The sequence below is a fragment of the Pseudorca crassidens genome, chromosome 1 (assembly GCF_039906515.1).
Source record: "Pseudorca crassidens isolate mPseCra1 chromosome 1, mPseCra1.hap1, whole genome shotgun sequence".
NCBI classification, from domain to species: domain Eukaryota; kingdom Metazoa; phylum Chordata; class Mammalia; order Artiodactyla; family Delphinidae; genus Pseudorca; species Pseudorca crassidens.
Genome location: NC_090296.1, coordinates 147427558 through 147445445, shown reverse-complemented (window position 1 = coordinate 147445445; position 17888 = coordinate 147427558). Strand labels below are relative to the sequence as shown.

Sequence of the window (17888 nt, the reverse complement as noted above, 5' to 3'; positions counted from 1 at the left end):
ATGGAATCTACTCCTGGTGAAGATGCTGTGAAGATTGTTGGAATGGCAACAAAGGATTTAGAATATTATAAAACTTAGTTGATAAAGCAGCAGCCGGGCTTGAGAGGATTGACTCCAATTTTGAAAAAAGTTATACTGTGGGTAAAATGCTATCCAATAGCATTGCCTGCTACAGAGAAAACATTTGTGAAAGGGAGAGTCAATCAACGCAGCACACTTCGCTGTTGTCTTCTTTTAGAAGTTGTCGCAGCCTCCCAGCCTTCAGCAGCCACCACCCTGACCAGTCAGCAGCCATTAACATTGAGGCAAGACCCTCCACCAGCAAAAAAGATTAGGACTTGCTGAAGGCTCGGGTGATGGTTAGCTTTTTTTAGCAATAAAGTATTTTTAAATTAGGGTATATACATTGTTTTTTTTTTTTTTTTAGACACAATGCTACTGCACACTTACCAGACTACAGTTTAGTGTAAATATAAGTTTTATATGCACTGGGAAACCAAAAACTCTGTGTGACTCACGTTATTGCAATATTTGCTTTACTGTGGTAGTCTGGAACCAAATTCCCAATCTCTCCTAGGTATGCCTATATTTGTAAAGTATTTGTCTCTCATAAAGTCTCTGAGGCATCTAGCAAGTACCAGGGATGAACTGGCACTCAACAATGTTAGCTTCCTTCTCTTTTTCCTCATATAAAGATAGAATTAAGGAAAGATGCTCATGTGAGCAGTAGATGAACTACCTGCCTACAAAAGTGGATAGTTCAGAGACTGTACATACCTTTTGTCTTCCCTCTATAATTACTGCATTGATTTAAGCAAAAATCTCTCCAAATTTATTCATTATAATCATCCTGTGTAAAACAATTTTCTGTTATCAAACCTGGTCAAAAATTAGGGTAGTTTTTTAACCCAGTATTTTAATTAATAGGTTTACCATGCACACTACATATATCACTAATTTTCAGAAAAGTAGAGAATACACCTATCAGTAAAGTCACAGGGAACCCAGCAATGTTTCTTTGACCATTCAGAGGGTATTTTCGACTCTTTCAGTATCTCTCAGAGTCAATGTTATGAACATGGGCTGGTATTTATGCTGGTGAAGTAAAAACACATCTTTTTCGAGACATTTACATACTATCTGAATATCATCTCACTCCTCTCGACATCCCTAGATGTTGGGGAGGGAGTATATGCCATCCCACCCTCAGCTAAACCCTCATCCAGTCAGCAGTGAAGCCAGGACAGCTCTGTAAGGGCTGAATTCGAAGGCAAGTGAGCAACTTTGGTTGCCCTAAACACAGGTCATGAGTAAGGGCTTGAGTGAAAAGAAAAAGGAGAAAAGCTTCCAGATCCCTTTTCCCAGTTCTGTCCTATTGGCCAAAGCCATGTATTTATTATCTCAGTGCTATCCCACACCCAACCATGAAAGCCAGCTGAAGAAAATTCAAAACAGAATGGGGCAGTGGGAAGGGGAAGATGGAGAGAAAGAGAGAGAGACTGATTTCGATTGATTTTAACTCTGCAGCCCTAGGCTTACAATGAATGCGAAGGCTCTTACCGCATCTGTAGCTTGCTCTGTAGCTCCTGCAGAATCTCTGTGGACTGTTTGTGATAGTCTAAAGCTGCCTCTATAAACACGGCCAACTGGCTGACTTGTTCTACCTGCAGCAGAAGTGGAAAATTACTCCATGGAGGCCAGCGCCTGTGTAATGTTCAGAAAGAGAAGAGACCAGCAACAAAGACCCGGCTTTGCAGGGAAGCGCCCTGTCTGCCTGGGCTCTGGTCTATTTCATTTCATTTCATCACGAAGTAATGATCACACAGGTCATGGTATAGAGCTATAAATGCTGGAAAAACATGTTCAAATTTATTTGTGATTATGAAGTTGATTTAACTCAATAAAAAAAAGTCTACTTTTCCAATTAGATGATCTTCTCAGGAGATGTTTATGCTATAAAGTTCATGGGTCTGAAAACGGAGAGATAAAGCTTTTCCAATTACAACTGAAGCCAAGGTTTAGTAAATGAACTGCTTCCTTAGCGAAGTGTCTCTACGGGCACTTTCTAGCTAAGTCACATCAAGAAACTAAGTAGAAGTTCCCTGGTGGCGCAGTGGTTGAGAGTCCGCCTGCCGATGCAAGGGACACGGGTTCGTCCCCCGGTCCGGGAAGATCCCACATGCCGCGGAGCGGCTGGGCCCGTGAGCCATGGCCGCTGAGGCTGCGCGTCCGGAGCCTGTGCTCCGCAACGGAAGAGGCCACAACAGTGAGAGGCCCGCGTACCACAAAAAAAAAAAAAGAAAGAAACTAAGTAAATTAAGCTGTTCTCAGATAAGAAGGGAAGCCAGGAAGCAGGGCACGCACCAGGCCAAGACTTGCCAGCCCCCTATATGTTTTTGTTGCCCCCTATATGTTTTTGTGGCTATCAGCGCAAAATCATTTCCCTGAAGAAAACAGCCCAAAGGAATGAACTAGAAAGACTCTGGCAGCTCTCTTTCCCATGAACCAAGACATTCATGAAATTAGTGACCAAATTACAGTGGACGCAAAAAACTAAAATGAAAAAGTTACGTTACATAAAAAAGCCTGGAAGGCCTGGGGATGCATAATTTGAGGAAGAGCCATCTCCAGTAGGGCACTGGGGCTCCCTTCCCTGCTTCCCTACGTGTTTGAGGGGCTGCTACAGAAAAGAAGGATTCATTAAGCTGATTTCCACAAGCCTCAGAGGCAGGACCACTGGGTTGAGGTGATGGGACGGGGAGGGGGTGGGAGGCAGCGTGAATCCCGTGAACTCCAGAACCAGACAAAGGCACAAATCAAAATCAATCCCCCTCTTTCCTAAGCTTCCCCATAGTCTATGCATCACCTCCTTACTTCATTTGCTAATCAGCTTAGCGGAAAGTCTGCCTGTTTATTCACCCTTACACCCTCACCCTGCAAAACCAATCATGGACTCCTTTGCCTTCAAAGATCTAAGCTATTTTCATTTGCTATTATCGACTGTGCTTTAGCTGTCTATACTTTCATTTTCCTTGCCCATGTACACCATTTTAAACAGGGGTTCATGTTCATGTAAGATATACATGGACTTCCACTTGAGCCGTACTGTGATCAGCGTCTGCAAGATGAAATCCCACTGTATTACATTTATTTTACCACACTCTGTGGCTGGAAGAGCAACAAGCCTAGCCTTAAATTTCCAAAAACTCAATAAACAAAACAAAGACAGCCTGGCCCCTACAAAATCCTAAGGATTTCTTAAGTTTCACCTCTTTGGCTTTTACACGTACTTTTAAATAAGTCCAGCACCACAGCCTAACGGGATCACAGTAGAATCTGCTATGGATTCCTTACAGTGTAAGAGCTGTGTGCTGGTTAAAATCTGCACCACACTTCTCTAGCTTTAGTAAAGTTAATTTATATATGAATACCCACTTTGAAATATGCTTGACATCTTATAACTTTTAAGGGAACAGTGAAAGGTAGTTGAATGAATATTCCTTGAAACACACTTGATGTTGGGAGGGGGGATCACCAGCTGTCATCTCTGATGTGACTAAAATACTAGATTATGTATTCCAGAGAGGCATTTGGATTCATTGGATGGCTGACTTTGGGAAGGAAATGGATCTTGGGCTCCCTTAAAACCTGGAAGACAACAGCAGTGCTGTACAGCGCCTGCACACAGTAGGTGCTCAGTGCAACCACGGAAGAGGTGGTTATGAAGATGTAAGTCTCTTGTTGACAGTGAAGCCATGTGGTGCCCCAAGTGGATTAACTGCCTTTCCCTGCCAGAAAAATGGAAGCTTCCAGCTGTCCCCAGGCCATGAGCAGTGAGCTGTATGCAGGTGGCCTCTGCTTCCCAAACCCCAATGAGAATTCAATACCTGGACTGGCAGAATCAAGGTTGCAATAAACCCAGGCCTGGCAAGAGTCAAAACCTGTCCAGAAGGTAAAACATTTCTTCCACTGGCCACACCACTCAATTTGGCAAATTCATCTATTGAAGCAGGAAACGTCACCTGGGATGAGAAGAAAAACTTAGTTCCACCGCCACCTGAGACCTGTGCTGCCACTTGGCTGGTGCCGTCTTGAGAGTAAAGTGTGACCTCACACCCCGCAAGGGTTCCCATGACACACACAGTGGAACAGAATTACCAGAGAATTAGCTCCGGTCTCTGAAAGTAAAGTGCACTTGCTGTTACAGATGAGGTCACACCCAGCTCAGACGCCTCAAGTGAGAAACTCATGATGCAAACAGACTTCCCTATGGGACAGCTAGAGGTGAAGGAGGCAGAGGCCAGACAAAGGCAATGCTCGCTGACAAACGGGCGGGGTGAGGACCATGACACTACCTGGGAGGTACACGGAACCATGAAACCAGAAGAGCTTTTGGTAGACAGAAAAGTGGCCCCCACTTTTGGAGAAAGTCCTATTTCTCCAAATCTGTGAATATATTACTAGATGGCAAGAGGGCCTTTGCAGATGTGATTTATGTAAAGGATCTGGGATTAGGAGATTACCTGCATCACCTGGGTGGGCCCAATATAATTCCAGGGTCCTTTAAGAGGAAGGCAGGAGGGTTAGAGTAAGAAAAGGAGATGCGTCAGTGGAAGCAGAACCAGAGTGAGAGATTTGAAGATGCTTCACTGCTGGCTTTGAGGTGGAGGAAGAGGCTATGAACCAAGGGATGCAGGTGGCCTCTGGAAGTTGGAAAAGACAAAGAAATGGATTCTTCCCTACAGCCTCCAGGAGGAATTCAGCCCTGCCAATACCTTGATTTTAGGACTTCCAACCTCCAGTCTTCAAGATAATAGATTTGTGTTGTTTTAAGCCACAGATTTGTGATGATTCAGCAGCAATAGGACACTGCCATTTCAGAGCTGCTTTGGCCTATTCTCAAATGAAGCAAAATCTAACAATGGGACTAGCTCTGGTCAGGGACCCCTGTTTATTTATGGGTGATGGGAGTTGTTACCTTGAGGCTCATAGGAACCAAACTCATGGTGCTAATGAACCCACTGAGGCTGTTGGAAGTACCTTAGCTCTGGGGATGGGGGCAGAGACTAAGAGCGGGAGAAGTTCCCAAGAGCTGTGGAAAGTGTCCAGGGACACTTGGGTGGGATCTGAGCCACTGGGGGAGCCTGTGGACCAACAGCCATTGAGGGGGCTTGTGGAACTTTGGTTGTACCAAAGGAAGAATGGCTCAAAGGACTCCATAGTAAAGGCCCTCTAAGACCAACTCTCTGCAACAGGGATATGGAAATTGGGGTGGGAGAGAAGGAGCAGGGCTGAGAAATCTCCTCAGACCTTCCAACAATCAGTTACCAAGGGACTGGTCGGTAGCCAGGTAAATGGGCACAGAGGCACACTCTGAAGACCACGGAGAGAACAGAGAGAACTTGACGTGAATAGGTAATGCCCCGCCCAGATCCTTGGAATACACAGTACACACAGCATGCGTGAATGCAGAAATGTGCATCTCCTGGGACTGGCAAGGTGTCCCCTTTCACAACTGAAATGACGTACTTCCAATGGAGGCCACTTTCGACGTGAATGGTGGTAATCCAACTGATTTCTGGCTCTGTCATATCAAAGACTCCACTATTTTTGGATTCCTCAGAGAAGCTGGAGGAAAATTTCTCAGGAATTTTGCAGTCTGGTCTTAAACAGATGCCTTTTCCAATAAGGCAAAGGCCTTTATTTAGAGTTTCTGAGAAAGTTTGAGTCAGGCCATTAAATTCGTATTAAATTAATAACATGGATAGTAATCCTCTACACTCTTATTCTCCACTTTATACTTCTAAAGAATTTCTTGCATGCAGGGGTTCATTTGCCTGACACCGTAAAGGTGAAAGTGACTTTCTAGGGGCATATACCTGAACAGAGGCAAAACCACAAGCAGGTTTCAGGTCTTTCACTCTCTGTCGGGAGTGCTTTCTTTCTACTAGTCCAACACTTCCTAAATGCCTTATTCGATACATCACAAGTCCCTTGATATGTCAATAATAAAATAATAATAATAACAGTGGTGTGGAAGAGTGCAATTGTCAAATAAATTTGAGAAACTGCCTTGTGTATCCTCTTTTAGGAATCTCTTGGAGATTAGTTTTTCATATATTCATATAAAGACTCTGAAAAGTCTTGTGATAAAGCAAACCTGTTTCACTTTGGTTAACCCAGGCTTTCCCAAACTTATTTGACCATAAAGACATTATTCACGCAACACACGCTACATCCCATGGAATGAATTTTGGGAAACACCCCTCTAGACCAATGGAAAGAACCCAGGAATCCGGAATCTAGTAATTCCACTTGTTCTGGGAGCCCATGGACAGAGGGAGGGTCCCCAGGCTGGGGGTTTGTATCAGGAGAGCTTAGAGAATATTACAGGTGCCTGGACTCATCGGTCTGAAATGGCATCTTCTGTGTGATATTTCTGGCCCCTGCCAACGTCAAAGACCTACATTCCATTATGTCGCATCGTGAGGAATAAACTTCTCTGCGAAGACAGAAGAGGAGAGTGTTAACAGGCCTAGGGGTGATTTAGCATTCCCAAGAAATGGCGGTGGAGACTGGGAAGCAACTGCTGAATATCCTGTACCCCCACCTCAGAGCTAACTGTGGGGGGGCAAAGGGGCCCCTCTCCTAGGGGAGGGCTGCTCTGGGTGCCTCATCCCAGCCTGGCACAGCAGAAAGAACCAGCCCTAGACCTGCCCTTCTGGGCTCCTGGGAAATCTCATGGACCAAAACACCTGCTGGCTTGCATCTGCGTGTAGAGTAGGAAGCTACTCAGCTCCGGACAAGAGGTGATGTGATGCTCAAGGGCTCCAATCCAGCACTTACTGACAAGACCCCGAAGGACAACAGCATGGCGCCAAAGGAGACCCTCCTCTTTGATTACCCCATCCCCAACTCTGCCAAAAATAGGTAGAAAAACAGATGCCACTTTCCCTTAGGAATGAATGTTGGAGTAAACAACTCAGGGCCTTCTCACCACCCCTTCCTTCTTTCCACGTGACAGGAGGAGGAGTGATCCGTCCAATTGGTGAGATTAGGGGACCCTGACACCCAGGGCGACTGGACCCTGTGCTGGAAAAGCAAGAGGGGCCTGGCCCTGGGGTCTGTATTCTTGAAGAAAGTGGGTTTGTGAAGCAGCTTTTCTGCTCTGCCCACCTCACTCTCCCTGAAGGTGGCTCTAAGGTCTAGACGAGGTCTGGGGTAAGTAGTTGGAGGCCAGTGTGGACCCAGGCCCAAGCTGCCCACTGGATTTTCCAGACGGTCCTGTCCTCTAGGCAGGAGGCTGGTTTGTCATGCTTGTTTGGCTGCCCTGTTTGTCTCTCAGTTGGGAGAATGCAGATGTGAGGACAGATGAACAACCACATCCTGGAAACCTCTAGAAAATCCTAGGAAGAGTTGCGTGATCTGCATTTGGAGACCCGGGAAAGACCAAGCCTGTTAGTTCCGGTTGGAGTTCTCACACCAGACAGATCTCTGGCAGACAGATTTTGTAGGCAGTATCTGGTGAAGCTTTTATCGTGTCTTAGCCAGGGCTATGGGACGTGAGGGCTGGAGAAGACACTGCCTGTTGCCTGGAGAGTGAGACTTTGGGGTTTGCATTGTTAGTGCCAGACAGAGTTGGGCTGGTGGCCCCAGAGCTTCAGACATGCCACCTCAGATGGTCTCCCCTCCTTCAAGCTACTCTGCTTTTCACTTTCTCTTTGGAGGGAACACTTGCAAGCCCTTTCCCCAGTCCAGCTTCACTCCTCCTACTGTGGATGAGATCGAGGAATGTTCATTCATTAGTAGGATGAGTTCTCTGCTCTGCATGGCCAGAGGTTGTGGATCTCAGCCTGTGTCTGGGTGTGAGTCAGGCTGGCTCTGCACCGGGGAGGCTTTTGCCAATGAGGGTGCAATGAGCAGAGACTGCAATCGGGACGTGGGTTGGCCATGCCATCCCCTCCAACACAGGTGACCAGGAGGCCTGTATCTTACAGTCATTGGGTGTTCTCATCAGTTGAAAGGGCTTCCCCTTGATTCCAATCTGGTTTTTGTGTCAATTCCTCAATCAGTCAGAACCCAAAAGGATGATCAGTTCTGACGGATACCCCAAACCTGTAGCCCACAATGAGATAAGCATGTCCCACTTGTGTTTGGAGAAAGTGCCAGGGCCTCCGCTGCCTGCCACCATGTCCCTGAGGCCACGTGTTTGACAGAGTCTGTCCTCAAGAGGCAGGCATATACCTGGTCTCTAGCAGGTACCAGGTCAGGTGGAATGTCCAATCCATTGGGCAAAGGCAGGGCCTGCAGACCCACTGTGTTTAATCCGGGAATTAGACAGATCCCAGCCATCTTTAGTTCCTGGATGAAAACCCAGCCATCACCAGCCACGCTGAAGCACAGCTCTTCATTCAGAGCTCCCTCACCATGAAAAAAAGCAGACATGGATACAAAAGTCTGAGTGATGAAGGATGGACATGAGGTTGGTGACCCAGAGGGAGCAGGAAGGCAGGGTTCTGTGAGTTGCAGAGCCACTGGGCCTGGCCTGGTTGCTGGAGAAGGGTCAAGGACAGGCCTGAGGGTTCAAAGCATGCCTCATCCCACCATGTATTGCTTCTTTGTCTTTCCCCTGATAAGTCACACCCACTATTTATCCCCAAGCACCACGCAGTTTCAGTATTAGCATGTCAGGTCCAAGGGGAACTGGAGAACATTTTCTAGACCTTGCCTCATCAACAGGACTGCCAGACCACCTGGATATGGCCAGACACTGTCATGGGAAAAGACAAGGTTGTCCCTTTCTAGGTCTACTTGCTGTTACCCCAAGAAGAGAAAGAAGGCAGTCTTCTGGAGCTTCCACGATAACTTGTGAGTCTCCTCAACTATAAACCTGGGAGGGGCAACGGTAAGAGCAGCCTCCCTATCATAAGTCACTCAGTAAATGGTAGCTTTCGTCACTGTCATCCTCGTCTCACCACCATCAGTTTCCTTCGCACTGCCATTATCTTGAGAATCAGCAACCACGGCACGCAGGGTAACCACTACAGTTGAAAATGGCGCTAGGAAAGGTGGGAAGAGAAAGAGGTGGAGCCTACTTCCAAGGCAGCCTTTGAAAGTCCTCCACCGTTTCATTATTCTGGTCTCCTCCCATCTCAATGGCCAGTTTCCATGGCTGCCAGTGAAAGACGTGGACCCAGGCCCTAAAAGGAGGGAGCAGCCCATGCTCCTCAGAGCTGAATGAAGGCACCCCCCACCCATCCCAGGAAACTTTAGGGGAAACACTGCAATTCATGCCTCTGCAGGGCCAACACCAGGACCTCCGTGGGGCTTGAGTTATAAGCTAGCTCTTACTTCTCCCAGGGTGGGGTGGGCAGGGGTTAACTCATTTGTGACAAGCAGAACACTGTCAACAGATGGACAAATGACTGAGTTCTTATAAGGAAGGGATCATTTCTCATTTTGACTGATACTGAAGGGAAACGGAGGTCTCTTGGGTCAACTGCCAAGACCAGAGCAACTGAGACAGGCCTCCCTGATGGAGTACTTTGCAATAGCTCAACACAGATCATGAATAAAGGTCATGCATAAAGCGCGTGGGTTAGACAGCACGTCTGACACATGAGATTCAACCTCAGAGTTTAAATCTACCTCTAAAGTACCCAGGACTGGAAGGGCAATGTTTGCTGCAGCCTGATAAGGAATACATGCATCTGATACCTCACACTTGAAAAAATCAAATATGGCAATCCAAGACAAAACCAAACCAAATGGCCTATTGCTCGGGGATAATTTCAAGGAAATTTCTATTTTTAAGGGAAAGCAAACAACAAAGAAAAACAGGGAAAACTGTTATCCCTCTTCCCGTTTCTCATAAGATGTAAAAGAAAAAAAACCTGGTAAGATATTTAAAGGAGAAGCATAATAGAATGCACTTTTTGGTACTGAGGTTTAATCATGGGGATTTCACATTGTTTCCTCCAGGGTTAATGTCTCGTCAACAGTGGACGTAATTCCCCCACAACACCATGGCAGATAAAAGGTGCTCAGTACATTTGGTTTGACTTGACTTGAAAGATGCAAGACCTCAATGTACCTTTTAATCAATTATTAGAAGTGGAACACAGTGTTGCAGAAAAATAAACCCTCTGACTTGTTCCAACAGGTTTGAAAGTCCAATAGGTCCGAAGCTAATGCTGGGCTGAGGTGGCTCGTGGCATCACAGAAGCTGGACTTAGGGTGGGAACTCCAAACGGGGCAAGTAGCCAAGGGCTCTTCCCATCAGGCAGTAAAAAATGCCAAGTGACTTCTCATTGCCAAGGCAAAGAAGGGTGGCCTTCAGCCCTCACGGTGCCCACTTGGGGGTTACCATCCTCTTTAGTTACATTTAATCTAACTTTACTTGGACAAATAAAATAAGAGCTGGTGGCAGGAATCACGGTACGATAGGATGTTAGCATTTCTGAGGGGTATGTGTCAAGACCTTCACAATCCCCAAGTTCACAAGCACCACTATGGTACAGCTGAAAAACTTAGGTCATGCTTTTATATCCCAAAGGTTCACTATGACAAGTAAAGGCATCAGAGAGCTGGGTGATGAGTGAGGCTCTCCCACTAGCCAAGAGAGCTGCTCCTCCTCAAACATCTGCCTCACTGAGCGCTCTTCACAGTCTTAGCAAAACTGCAAATTACCACATGACTTGGGCTTTCTATTCTCCTGCAAAACCACCAATGCTATGGCCTCAAACACAAAGGCTGGTCTACGATGCACTTCTAAGACAACCCCACCTCCCCAGGGCCAACCCGAGCACATCTCTGAAGCAATTCCAGGATCAACAGGACTTCTCCAGATCTGAGATTTGAGTCAGGACTTGCTGGGTATCTGAAGCTATTTCTTAGGCAGGAGATAATGGTTATGGAAAATTCTGGAAACTATGTAACAACTAAGGCTCCAGAGCTTCTCAACATGCTGACCCTAGTCATACAGTCAATGTTTTCATTCACATTAAAGTCTCCTGTTTGGTTTAAATACTTACATCATTTTCTAAAAAATTAAACATGCTTCTTTCAGCCAACTCCTTTGACTCTTCAAATTTTTCTACTGCTTGTCTGACTTCTTCATCTGGTATCTTACCTACTCGCTTCTTTTTATAATCGTAATCCAGGCGGCGGCCTTCCAGCTTTTTCAGGTGATGCTAAGAGACAAAGTGGTCCTTTAGAGAACTGTGATGCTCAAACACAGCACAAAGAAATATTCAGCATTTCTGTGAAAATAGTCATTGCTTTTTCTTGGCATAAATTCTAGGGGGCAGGATCCCACCTTACACTTCTTTTGCACGCACTCATCATCTATTAGAGGCTCCCTTCACCGCCGGTCTACAAGGGATATTTGTGGAATGAATGAATGGGTAGACGGATGGATGGATGGATGGATGGATGGAAGACAGAATGAATGAGTGTCTATATGGAACATAAAGATGCAGTATCAGTATGCAGATTAATTTTCCAAGGTTCTCTATAGGACCCCTCACTTAGGCTCCATTAATGTCCAGATAATTTCCAACCAAATTAACTATATCCAAAAAAAGTATGTTTCTTTTGGTACTACTGTCAACTCCTCACTAAGAAGTAGATTATAAAAACACAAATTTCTAGTATCCTCTAGAATACTTATGCATCTTCCATAAAGTTCCCAAACAATTACAGAACAAGTTGAATAAATGCCCTCGATGAATGTGATACAGAGGACAGATGCTCACAGGCAACCTCTGAAATGATGGAATTTCTTTTGAAAAATATGATCTCTTTAACAAAGTAAAACAAGTATAAATATTAGAGGTGTCCATTCGTGGAATGCAGTGCCTTGTGTGGTAGTAAGTTTCCCATCACAGTTTGTGTTCAAGTAGAGGGATCCCATGTCAGAAATACTATAGAAGGGATAACTGCACAGGGCAAGGGAGTTTATGACCATAACCCCTGGAAAACAGATATTTGATATTGAAAGTGTATGTGAAAACAGATTGTCCCACTGAAGCACGTAGGTAACTTGACTATTCTTTTTAGTGGGAAGCACTGGTTCTAACCTCCATAATGATAGGGTGAAGAGTATATAGGACAAAAAGTCAGAATCATCTCTCTTCTGACACGTTCTTCTGACTCTGGGCAAGTCTCTGAATCCCTCTGTGCCTCCACATATGTGGCTGTAAACGGGCACAACCAGGCTTAGTCTGGCTACATATGGTTGACGAAACATTTATAGAAGCCCTTTGAGTCCACAAGACCTTGTACAGATATGTCAGTCATGTGTTAAATGAACAGGCTCTCCACTCCAGATGTCCAAGATATATAGAGCACAGTTGAGACTATGAAAAGCCTTCTGAATATTAGACTCTTTAATTCTTGATCATCTATAGGATTTAAGTTTAAATTTATACAGTTTCTCTATCAAACCAGAGTTGAAGAACAAGAGACACCATTTAGAAAATTATTTTTTTGCATAGGGAGAAACATTTAAGGATATGTGTATTTTGTACATTTCTCCCACTCACTGCTCAGGATCCACATTTGTGTCCATGACTAGCTACCCTACTGAACCAGGTCAAGTGGAAGAGCAATGTCGTCCAGTGGACTTTCTGTACAGCTTTCTTCAAGGTCAGCAGCACAAGAAGAAATGGCATATGATGTATGTCAGCAAAGGAGGTATTTGGTTCTAAGGTTCTGCATTTGGGAAAGATGTTTTGGCATCCCCGCAACACAGAATGTCTCTTCTCTAGAATCATCTGTTCAATAATAATCTGTGAGCACAAAGGCTGCGCTAGTCATGCAAAAGTGAACAAAACATGCCTCCTTACGCCAAAGCACTTGCTGCTAAACAATAGAAAAAGAGAAGCAGTGATGCTCACAGCACAGGAGGCACAGAAGGAGCACCTGACTAAGCCGGGGAGAGAACAAGAGCTTCCCCAAGGACCGAACATCTGAGCTGAGATCTGCAACGTGAGATGACTTAGCCAGGAGAAGGTGGAAAAGGAGAAAGACAAAGAATAAAAAGAGAGCACAAAGCAAAACACCCCCTGGGGACTGTAAGTAATTCATTGAGGCCTGGGCAGAGAGTTCAAGTGGGAAGGGGTGAGCGATCAACCCGGAGAGAGAAGGAGGGGCCAGGAATTAGGGACTACGGTGCTGGATCTTTACCCCCAAAGTCAGTGGGCAGCTACTGGGGGCTTGTACCTTAGGAAGACTCTGGCTGTAGTGTGGAGGGTGGACTGGAGGGGCCGAGATGTGAAGCCGGGAGTCAAGGGCTGCTGTGCTGATGGGTTTAAACGTTAACCCGAAGAAGCCTATAGAGAGAAAGGGGAAGAAGGAAGATTCCGGAGAGAGGATGCCGGATGTGGCAAAGGCCCTGAGGAGATGAGGATAATGGACTCTGGGGCCCAGTGGAGGACTGGCCTGAGGGGAAGAGGGCAATGGGAGTAAGGAGTTGAGGAGGGTGCTGGGGGGGGGGAGGCTGGGTGGGGGGTCGGGTAGCAGAATATCCTAGGAGTTCCTGAACAGTTGCTTTCATTTTTCTTTCAGTCTTCCTGAATTCCCCTCCATAGCCTTTGGTTTTGGTGTAAATTCTAAATGCCTATACGGGCATCCAGGACTTTACATTAGGGAGCTCTGGAATAGGGCCCAAGGATTTGCATTTCTAACATGTGATGCTGATGCTGCTTAGGGACCACACCATGAGAATCTGGGCCTGAAGAAAGGAAAAGGGGACATCCCCAAGGCTTGGATGACTTCCAAGCTGGCCCAGGCTGCATTCAGATCACTCCTCAAGGCACCACCAGGAAGGTCTTCTGGGCAGCTTCCCCAGGGGGTGCCCAAAGAAGGTCCCGATGCAGCCTGTCCCTCCAGAGTAGAAGTCCCTGGCAGGGTAGAAGTCTCAAGACTGTTTCTGCATATCTGCAAAAGCACCAGCAAGCAAGTGGCATGTGATTACCTACAGGTCCCTGAAAGCTCCCGTGGATGCTCTGGAGGGCCATTTTAACATTTTCCTGATACAACATGTTGATTCCTAGGTACTGATCTCCTTAAGAAGTGATGGAAAATAACGATCACTAGTGCAGCGTATCAAAAGACGCAGCTAGGGAGTGTTCTAATTCCATGTAGCTGCCCAGTAACAGCCAGGACATGGAAGCAACCGAAGTGTCCATCGACAGATGAATGGATAAAGAAGATGTGGCACATATATACAATGGAATATTACTCAGCCATAAAAAGAAACGAAATTGAGTTATTTGTAGTGAGATGGATGGACCCAGAGTCTGTCAAACAGAGTGAAGTAAGTCAGAAAGAGAAAAACAAATATTGTATGCTGACACATATATATGGAATCTAAAAAAACAAGTTCTGAAGAACCTAGGGGTAGGACAGGAATAAAGACACAGACCTACTAGAGAATGGACTTGAGGATATGGGGAGGGGGAAGGGTAAACCGTGACAAAGCGAGAGAGAGGCATGGACATATATACACTACCAAATGTAAAACAGATAGCTAGTGGGAAGCAGCCACATAGCACAGGGAGATCAGCTCAGTGCTTTGTGACCACCTAGAGGGGTGGGATAGGGAGGGTGGGAGGGAGATGCAAGAGGGAGGGGATGTGGGGATATATGTATATGTATAGCTGATTCACTTTGTTATACAGCAGAAACTAACACATCATTGTAAAGCAATTATACTCCAATAAAGATGCTAAAAAAAAAAAGATGCAGCAAGTATGGTATGATTTTGATAATCAAAAATCCAATACACGGAATTCGCTGGCAGTCCAGTGGTTAGGACTCTGTGCTTTCACTGCTGATGGTCCGGGTTCCACCCCTGGTCAGGGAATTAAGATCCCACAAGCCGTGGGGTGTGGCAAAAAAAAAAAAAGGTATTAAAAAATAAAGATTGCTTTTTAAAATATCCAGTACAAAGTTATGCAGTCATTTTGTTATGTGAGAAATGACTGTAGAAATATGTATCTTGAACTTGGCTTCTAGCTGACTTCAATAAGGTACAAAATCAAGGGCTAATTGATCCTGGGACTCTTTCCCAATGAGCCAAGTAAACATAACTGAGTTATTTTTTTACCACCCACAATAAGATGATGCTTTCACTGAGTTGCTATAGAAATGTTCTAATGATTTTAAATAGTATAAACATCATACTAAATAGCAACAGGCAGATTTATAGCCTAGAAAACTTACCCCAATCTCTTTTAAATCTTTGTCTTGTAGTAACTGAAGTGGATCAATAAAAGTTTGCTTTACATTAATATCAAGAGAGTCTTTCACCTCAGCCATTAGCTTCATGGATTCGCCAACTTCTATCAATGCATTGCCTTCAATAGAAAATACAAATAAAAATGGTTCTTTAGCAGACCTAACTCTAAGTTAACAGTGATATTTGTTTAATTTTTTCCCAAAAGTTTGTGATGATCAATGGTGTGTAACAAGGTCCTCAACTCTGGGACCTTTGAATCTTGACCCAGAGAAAAGAAAATGTAAAAACGAGAAAGTCTTTCTAAATATTTTCCACATTTTCCTCACTACTTCTGCACTTTCTCCACCGCATAGAATAAACCTCTAGAATAAAACTCTGAGGCTCAGACAGACTGAGGCACTTACCGTATCAGCCACTAGATGGGGTTAAAGCTTCTTTTTTTAAACTGGTAGTTTTGTGAACTGGCACCAAGGGTTCCTTAGAGGCGCAAGAACAAAATCCGTCTTTGTAAACAATAAAAGGATTCATTCATCAGGGGTTAAGTATTAACCAATAAAGATTACAACAGAAATAAATGAACAAAACCTCATCTCAGCTTCTAGCTGCTAGGTCTTCTTGAGGCCACTCCTTGTATTCTTGAGATGGTTCTAAGTTTCCCTACCCCTTCTGATGTCAAAGAAAGTCTGGCAGTGTCACACAGGACAGCCTTTCAGCAGGGTGGGAAGGGTCTGCTCTTGCAGTGAGGTCCAGGCCAGACATGCCAGACTTGGGCAGCGATGGGCAGCTTTAGCTGGATTAAATCCTGGTATTCGGCACCCGCTAACCTGCAGTGATTTGAAAGCAGGCATCCTGGTAGCTGAGCACTATGAGGGTTGCAGGTTTTCTAGAAGACATGTCTGGGAAATGCTGCACTAAACTGAACTCTTTTTCCTGTAGTTGGGGTCTTCATAAAAAGTTAGAGCTTGGGGTCTCTCAACTCCCAGGCTTGAAGAAGACCTGAAATCCCAGCCCAAGAATTTGCATTTCTAGCTAATTCTGACCTTCAAGTTGTTTCACCTACGAGTCATAGGCACGTACAGTTGATTCATCTGTAAAACAGGGATAGCAATATCACCTCACCTCACTTTTTATTTTTTTTAAGGAATAGCATAGACAGTGTATGTCACAGGACCTTGCAAAATGTAAGTGGAAACCATTACTCCAAACCACAGCTGACCGAGACTCCATTGTGGCGCGTGGGTAGCTTTGTTCCTCCTGGGAGGCTGTGTCTCCTTAACTAACTCCCCAGAGTCTGGTTCTAACTCATTCTGAGATGGAAATGAGAACGTCCTTTCCCGGCCTGAGGACTCTTTCCTGCCCAGCTGGTCAGAAATGGAGGATATGGCTTCTGACCCCACTGCTCACTCTGCCACCAGTGCCCACACCCCAGAATGTCAGTTAATTTAGCTTTGACGAAAACATTTCTAAATATGTTTCTTACAAGGCGCCAAAGCTGACATTCTGAATATTAGCTGTCACCTCCATGGGTTTGATACCCCCTCTCCTTGCTCAAGATTCCAATTCCACGAGGACGTGGGACTCAGCCTCCACCAGTGGAGGTCTCTGCCCTTGAGGAAATTTCTGTGTGGCCCCAAGAAGAAAGCATCCGACAGCACAGTCTTTCCCTCAGAACAGCAAGCAACCCCTCTGTTCCTAATGCCCTCCTGATGTCAGCTCTCTCTCGCTGGGTACCTAGGAAGCTACCAAATTGTCTGCCCTTCAAATCCCCTGCCCTGTCACCTGACCAGACGCACTGCAGGACTGTCCGTGGATGTCAGGGCCTGCCTGGCGGTCTCTCCTGTTCCCTCCACTGGTCAGCCTTCAGGACAAGGAATAGGCCATCTTGGCCCCATTCACCCAGGAAATAAAATAAAATTCACATTATACTGCTCTGAAGGATACTGTTACCCTCTGTGACTAACTAGTGTTTTAACATATGGGATTTTTTTTTTAAGTTTTCAAAAGACTTTCCCCCCATTTTCCTAGATGAATGACTATGGCCTAATACCGGAATCGTCAATTTCCATATCTTGCTTTGCTACCACTACATGAGTAGCAAACGTGCCAAATTCTCCCGGAAGATTTAACATATCAAATTCGACTCACACCCAATATAATTATCAATTTAAAGTAATCTCAATCAAAATTTAATAAGGTTTTTGGGGATTCCCTGAGGGTCCAGTAGTTAGGACTCAGCGCTTTCACTACTAAGGGCCTGGGTTCAATCCCTGGTCGGGGAACTAAGATCCTACAAGCAAAAAAAAAAATTTAAAAAGTTTCTTGTTTTTTAGTAGAGGGGACTTAAAATGACTCTAAGTTTCATCTGGAAAAATAAAACAGATGAGTATGTCCATGAAATTTTTATAACATCTAGGGGAAATTTTAGTTAAATATATTAAAATATATTTTAAAATGACAATATTTAAAACAACATGACACTTGATCAAAACAGGGTACAGACCAAGAAAACAGAAGAGAAAGACCAGAAACAAACTTAAAATATATAAAATTTTATAACAAAAAAGTTATAGAAAATCAGCAGAAAAAGGTTGAACTTTTCAATAAAATGTTAGGGCAACTGGCTATGTATTTGTAAGAACACAAA

The 17888-nt window shown here is 44.9% G+C and overlaps 1 protein-coding gene across 8 annotated transcripts in view; it reads right to left on the bottom strand.

Moving 5' to 3' along the window:
* SH3GL3 (SH3 domain containing GRB2 like 3, endophilin A3) overlaps positions 1-17888 on the bottom strand; it is a 283463-nt gene that overhangs the window by 23917 nt on the left and 241658 nt on the right. For all 8 annotated transcript variants that reach the window (XM_067698412.1, XM_067698402.1, XM_067698392.1 and 5 more), the window contains 3 exons: positions 15229-15362; positions 11034-11192; positions 1561-1664 (listed from right to left, as the gene is read on the bottom strand). In XM_067698412.1, the coding sequence (XP_067554513.1) occupies positions 1561-1664; positions 11034-11192; positions 15229-15362 (397 nt within the window). The remainder of the gene's footprint in view (positions 1-1560; positions 1665-11033; positions 11193-15228; positions 15363-17888) is intronic.